This window comes from Hydra vulgaris, chromosome 12 (assembly GCF_038396675.1).
Source record: "Hydra vulgaris chromosome 12, alternate assembly HydraT2T_AEP".
Classification (NCBI taxonomy): Eukaryota; Metazoa; Cnidaria; class Hydrozoa; order Anthoathecata; family Hydridae; genus Hydra; species Hydra vulgaris.
In genome coordinates, this window is record NC_088931.1 from 85,028,980 (window position 1) to 85,036,559 (window position 7,580).

The window sequence follows — 7,580 nt, forward strand, 5'->3', positions numbered from 1 at the left end:
ACCCATCCTCATAAGAATATAATAAACTAGCACTACAAACCCATCCTCATAAGAATATAATAAACTAGCACTACAAACCCATCCTCATAAGAATATAATAAACTAGCACTACAATTGACCCATCCTCATGAGAATATAATAAACACGGCATAAGCTAATCCGCGAATGAATGAATCGCTATTCAAAGACAATCTATTAAAATTGTTTAACAAATTCCGAAAAACTAAAGACACTGAAAAAGAACATCGGTATGTTAACTTTTAACTATAATCTAATTAAAAGTTCGAAAAAAAAATTAATGTATTAATTAAGCTCAAAGCTTAAAAAAAAGTAAAACAGTATTTCGACGATGTTGGTTCAAAACTTGTAAATTAAGTAATACCAACATCAAAATAAAATCTACGTAAGATCTCCGCATAACGATATTTTATGCAATTATCATTTAACATTTTATGCAATTATCATTTAACATTTTATGCAATTATCATTTAACATTCAAACGTTAGGGTTTCCAATGTTTTCTTTTCAGAAATTTTTTTTAGTTTGTCTGCTCAGCGATGTTTAAAATAAATATTGATCAGCATTTAGTTTTTTTTGCATAAATATTACAACAACTTCATACTTCAATAATAAGTTTAAAATAAATATAAATGAAAAGTATAGTCTCAGATCAACGCTTATAAATTACCCTATAAATTACTTCATAAACTCTCAGAATATCGTATAGGAAACTTAACTATGAAATGCCTCCTTTTTGAAAATGTCTCCTTATTTTTATTCCTTTAGATTTGTTTGAAAGATTTGTTTGTTTAATTTAACCGCAATCAATGATATTATTTTTATTAATGGAAGTTTTACTAATTGGAAGTTAACACAAACATCAAAAAAAGCTGCTTTCGCCCTTATTATATATATATATATATATATATATATATATATATATATATATATATATATATATATATATATATATACATACATATATATATATATATATATATATATATATATATATATATATATATATATATATATATATATATATATATATATATATATATATATATATATATATATATATATATATATATATATATTAGGGTGGAGCGATTTTGAAAATTTTTGAAATTTGATTTGCCTGAGCAGCAAATCAATACCTTTTGGTGAAAAAAGAACCTTACTCTTTTTTTTTTTAGTTTAGATGAGTTCTTGAGGTTCCACTTTGGATTCTAAATTTTTGATGGGTCCTAATATTGTTTAAATTTTTTTTTTCTAAACTATATCAACTATAAATACTTAAAAGAAGTAAAATAGTATGATGATTTTGAAAATAATATTTGTTTTTATTAAAAAAATAAAATTAAAAAAGTAGAGTTGTTTTTTTCATTAAAAACCCCCGTCCTCAACAAAACGGGGGTTTTAAGGTATATTTTTGCAAGTATTTTTTTCACTAAAAAATTTTTTTAATAAAATTATTATTTATGTAACAAGCATTTTTTTTCTGCCTTTTTTGAGTCCAAGGTTGATATGGTTTAGAAAGAAAAAAAATCAAAAATATTAGGACCTGTCAAGAATTTAAATTCCAAAGAGGACCCTCAAGATCTCATCAAAATCAAAAAATATTTTTTTACTTTTATCTTATAATTAATAGACATTGATTCGTGTCTCAGTAATATTGGTTTTTAAACTCTTTTTTTTTTGCTATGAAAATCGCTCCACCCTAATATATATATATATATATATATATATATATATATATATATATATATATATATATATATATATATATATATATATATATATATATATATATATATATATATTATAATATATATAGTATATTATATTATATATTAGGTATACTATATAACGTATATTATATTATAAAAATTATAACTACTAGGGTCGTTTCCACACTTACCATGAGTTTAACAAAAGTTATTATAATATATTAGATTACTCAAAAAGTAGAAATGCATTAGAAATGAATTTTTGCAGCCGTCAATGTAATACGATAAGGGTTAGTTTAAAATTATTCTCACTCTGAAATTTAAATCAATAATGTCCTTACTTTGATCAATCTTTTAAAGCGCAGTTTTCATACTTATCGTAAGTGTTTCACACTTATCGTATATATTGTCGACACTTATCGTATATCTTAAAATCTGCTTTAGTGTCTGGTTTAAAATGCGCTCGCGATTTCAAATGAAAATCTAATGCATTAGTAACATTTTATAAAACATTTTTAGGTATAAAAATAAAAAATAAGACTATTAAATAAATTTTATGTTTATTATCAAATAAACACTAATTATATAATAATAAAAACATTATTATGAATTAAAATTAAAGATTTTAAAGCATTTCTATTACTTTAGTATCCTTATCCTTTAAGTTCTTAAACTGGAAAGGATAGAGTTTCGTCATAACTATCTATGTCTTATTCTATAATTATTATCAACATTTAAATGGAACTCGTTTTCTGACTCTTTTGCAACTTTTTTTTTTAATTTTCATGTTTTCTCTTTCTTTTTTAGTTTTTTCATTTGATAACTTTTTCTCCAAAGCCAATTGTTTCTTTTTTAATTTTTCATCCTTTATTTTTGACTTTTCTTGCACTTTTGTCTTCTGAATAAGGTGCAACGTTTCAGATGTTACAACCGATGGTAAACGTTATACTTTGTGCTTGGACAATTGGACTGGTTGTTTTGGCCATATTAAAACACTTTCGATTGGATTTATTATTTCTGATGCTATTTTTAAACTGAAACAAGCTGGTTTTGGTTCTATCACAGCTGCATTATTGCAATCAGACATTTCCATATCGGTTATACCCTTGCACATTTTCTAAATTACAAGTTGTTGATAGATTTTTATTATCCTGTTGTATTTCATCAGGTAAAATTATTGTCTTATATGTTTCAGATAAGACTCTTTTCCAAAACGGATACAACTGGAGGTGTTCAAGATCACCTTTCCAACCTAAATGTTTGTCAGCCAATTTAAACTGCTCTAAAATACCAAAATCAATGCACTTTTCAATAAAGTTTATGGGAAAGTAAGTGGGAGAGATAAAGTCACACTTGAGTGGTTCTCTTCTAAATAAAAAGCCAAAACAACAGTTGACTCAGATAATTTTTGAACAATTTTTTTGTAGTCAACACTATTAGCATCAAATGGAAAATTCCAGTGTTTTTAAAACCACTTTTAATATTATTTGCCATAGAAGGATCGATTATAAAAGAATTTAATGCCTCTGGTACATTTTTACTGTTTATTTCTTGTCCTTCATGGTCAATGCGCCATTGTCGGCAAAACGATTTCCACTTTGCTTTCATTGGCCCAAAAACGACCACATCGAGCGGCTGCAAAATATGTGTTGCATTTGGGAACAAAGCAACAAGAATTATTCCATTTTTAGAGCAAAGCTCACTCATTTCGATAGAAAAATGTGACGCATGACCATCAAAAAAAATAATAACTGGTAAAGGAATTTCTTCTTTCATTAAAAATGGATGAAAAGCGTTTGCTACATACTCAAAAAAACATTCTGCGGTCATCCAACCATTTTCACTTTTTCCAATACCCCATCTTGATGGAGCAGTATTTATAATTCTATTTGGAAGACGAACATATTTAAAAATTGTTAATAATAGAGCAAAAGTTCCGCTGGCATTTACTGCAAATAAAGTGGTGATGCTTTTTTTATTACTTCGAGCACTTTCTTCATATGTATTTTTTCCTCGTTCACCAATTAATAAATTAGATTTTGGTGACAACCAAAACCCACTCTCATCCATATTGAAAACGCGCATCGAATCATTTAAATATTGAGCGTTTTCTCCTAAAAGCTTCGGAATTTTAGTAAACCAATCTCTTATGGTTTTTTCAGTTACTCCTCCTCTAGCTCGGTTTAAGTATTCACCTCGTTTTTGAAATAGCTGTTTGTGACGGCGAAGAAATGCATAAAACCAACATTTTGCAGGACGGTTGTGAGTAAATTGTGTTTTTATATTGTTGGAATTCAAATATTTTTGCATAGTATCTAATTGCTGTACTACAGACATGGCAAATTCTGGTGTATGTTAGTAACCATTTGACTAACCTGTTTTTAATTTGTTCACGAAGAACTGATTCATACCCGCAGTGTTGTATTGTCAAAGAAGTTCTTCCAGATATTTTATCACGAAGCGTCTGATAAGGAATTCCAAACGTCTTGCTCGCTTTGTACACAACCATACCTTTTTTAACAGCATTAATTGCATCACGAAATTGAATATCTGTATATTGAAATCTTCGTTTTGAACTACAAACTTTTGTCTTATATTTTTGTCGTGCCATTGTAAAATAATCTAAGTAAAATATTATTTATTTTTATTGTAAAAAAGAAACAAATTGATTATTCATTGGACATACGATATGTATGGAATGACATTTTTTTTTAGTTCATAATTATCGTTCATTCAAAAATACTACATTGATACTACAATGATGAGTTGTTTTAATAATATTATTAATAATTCATGTATTATTTACCTGATTAAGTCAATTTTGAAATAAAATTTTATGTTATCTTCTTAAATTTCCTTGTTTTATTTGAAACGCTTCTAACAGCTGGTACTTAAAAAAAAGTATTTTCATAGGCTGACGTAATAAACCCACTGAGTTCATATAAGTAACTATGTATTGCGGTTTCTATGTATTGTAATAGAAGTGCATGACGATGTTGATGATACACAAAATATTAAAAAAAAAATAATAATTACAACTTTTTGCAAAATTTATGTTAGTATTTAAAACCTACGATAAGTGTCGACTCACGGTAGGTGTGGAAACGACCCTATATAAGGTATATAAAGTTTGAACCTCCTCAAATTAAGAGAGTAACAAATTTTAAAAGGTCATAATTTTTGAACGCTAAGAGATTATTGTATGAAGTTTGAAATTTATCGATGAAAATAAATTTAGTTGAGAATAGTAAAAATTATATTTTATTAACTTGTTTCTCTAACGTTTGTATATATATATATATATATATATATATATATATATATATATATATATATATATATATATATATATATATATATATATATATATATATATATATATATATATATATATTATTATTATTATTATTATTATTATTATTATTGTTATTATTGTTATTATTATTATTATTATTATTATTATTATTATTATTATTATTATTATTATTATTATTATTATTATACATATATATTATATATATATATATATATAGTATATTATATATTAGGTATACTATATAATGATTGATTGTATTATTAGTGTGTGTGTGTGTGTGTGTGTGTGTGTGTGTGTGTGTGTGTGTGTGTGTGTGTGTGTGTGTGTGTGTGTGTGTGTGTGTGTGAGAGAGAGAGAGAGAGAGAGAGAGAGAGAGAGAGAGAGAGAGAATCTTTTACTTATTAAGTTTTATGAAGACATTATTAAAAAAAAAAAAAAATTTTGAAAAAGCGCTAGACTACCATTAAATAGTTTTAATAACTACCGTAATGTCGGCAATATCGATGAAGTTTATTTTAAATAAAATAAAACATACCGACGAGAAAATCCTTAAAAATGAGTGAAGCTTGTTTTTGAGACGTGCTTAATTATTAAAAACAAAAATATAAATATATAAAATTTTAAATAAAATTTTAAAAATAAAATATTTTTAATAAATTATTAAAATAAATATCCTTAACGGAAACATAAGATTAGAAAAGAATTGTTTGATTTAAAAAAAAAAATTATTTGACGAGACGGTGATTGTTCTTTAGTAGTTTCTTTTTTATAGTTCCGAACACGCGTTCTTGTTTGTTACGATTGCAGCCATTAAATTTTTTCGTGTTAATTATCGATTTGTCTAGAACTTCGTTTAAAAAATTTTCCGAACTTAAGAAGTTTGTGTGTTTTACTTTTTTTTCTGATTTCCTCGAGCTTAAAATAGATTTACGAAGTTCGTTAAGAACTTGCCTAAAATCGATTGATGGAACAAGAGCAGAGGTTTCGTAAAACAAAACTTTTAATTCTTTGGCAAAATTAAGTCCATCCGATACAGAGACCTGTCTTTGATCGTCTAAGTCAATTTTATTACCTATTAATGCAATCTTCGGTCTTTTTATATTTAAATCAACAATTTTAATTAAAAAAGACTCAATGTTCTCGAAACTTTTTCTATCTGTTATTGAATAACATATTATAAAACCGTCAGCGCAGCTTATTAGAGCATCGTTTTTTCCATTAAAATCGATAAGATCTACAACAGCATTTTTAGCCGTTAACAATCTGTGCGCAACGTCTTTACCAGATGGTGCGATCGGTTGAAACACGTTTTTCACGCAAAGGTGAACGAGAGCTTAAATAAAAGTTTAAAAAGTCAGTTTAATAAGATTTTATGTAAATCAACAAAAATCACAAAAACGCGGTGTACATTAACCTAATAACAAAATACTTACAATAACTCTAACTTTTAATTATTTATAAGTACAACTATTGTTATATATATATATATATATATATATATATATATATATATATATATATATATATATATATATATATATATATATATATATATATATATATATATATATACATCTATATATATACATCTATATATATATATATATATATATATATATATATATATATATATATATATATATATATATATATATATATATATATATATATATATATATATAACTAATCATGATAGTAATAATAAATTAATAAAACTAATAATAATAATAATATTATTATTATTATTATTATTATTATTATTATTATTAATATTATTATTATTATGTTAAAAATATACAAACTACAATAAAATAATATAAGTTTAGAAAGAAAAAAGGAAACAAAAATAAAACAATAAAAAGGTCACAAAACTCTCCAAAATTCAAATTCGAGAAAAAAAATTATTCTTATGTTAAAGAAGTGACAAAATTAATGAATGTAATAATGACATTAAATAATAAGAAAATAAAAGTATTTAAAGGGGGAAGAAGAAATTTATATATATATATATATATATATATATATATATATATATATATATATATATATATATATATATATATATATATATATATATATATATATGTATATATATATATATAATTTTTACCTGATTTTCCAACTCCTTTATCTCCTACAATAGCTATTCTAACTGTCATGATGTTTTGTTTTTTTCAATTCACACTCTATATTATAATGATTGCTAAACTTGTTTTAATTTAAATCTGATGTAAAAATATTGCGTGGTTTTTATCTTTTATACTATCTAACCATGATGCTTTTAATTGCTTTTCTACTTAGATTATGATAAAAAAAATTTTTTTAAGAACTTCGCTAATTATCATTAAGTTTTTGCGTTTTTTTTTAAACTTAAAACTTCTCCTTTGGGAAATTAAAAAAAAAGATATTTTAAATTATATTTTTAGATGAAGTTTAAAAAAAAAATAATAATAATAAAAAGCTAATAATAATAAAAAGTTAGTTGAAGAGTAATTTTGGATATTTTACGTTATTATATATTTGCGTCAAACGAA

At 24.2% G+C, this 7,580-nt stretch overlaps 2 protein-coding genes across 3 annotated transcripts; both read right to left on the reverse strand.

Annotated features, from left to right (window-relative positions):
• Nucleotides 1-2,442: 2,442 nt before the first annotated feature.
• LOC101241134 (uncharacterized) lies at nt 2,443-7,342 on the reverse strand. Its single transcript, XM_065812133.1, has 5 exons — nt 7,157-7,342; nt 5,774-6,379; nt 4,106-4,352; nt 2,835-3,098; nt 2,443-2,671 (listed from the first exon to the last, which is right to left on the reverse strand). Exons 1-5 carry the CDS (start codon nt 7,203-7,205, stop codon nt 2,458-2,460), a joined length of 1,380 nt encoding a protein of 459 aa, XP_065668205.1. The 5' UTR covers nt 7,206-7,342; the 3' UTR covers nt 2,443-2,457.
• Nucleotides 2,499-5,644, reverse strand: LOC136089084 (uncharacterized). Of its 2 annotated transcripts, none has more exons than XM_065814779.1 (2): nt 5,582-5,644; nt 2,499-4,352 (listed from the first exon to the last, which is right to left on the reverse strand). In XM_065814779.1, the coding sequence occupies exon 2, from the start codon at nt 4,065-4,067 to the stop codon at nt 3,099-3,101; it is 969 nt and encodes a 322-aa protein (XP_065670851.1). In that variant the 5' UTR covers nt 4,068-4,352; nt 5,582-5,644; the 3' UTR covers nt 2,499-3,098. The 2 variants fall into 2 exon arrangements, with proteins under 2 accessions (XP_065670851.1, XP_065670850.1); XM_065814778.1 differs by lacking the exon at nt 5,582-5,644 and adding an exon at nt 4,537-4,638 and having other exon boundaries at nt 2,669-4,352.
• Nucleotides 7,343-7,580: the final 238 nt, after the last annotated feature.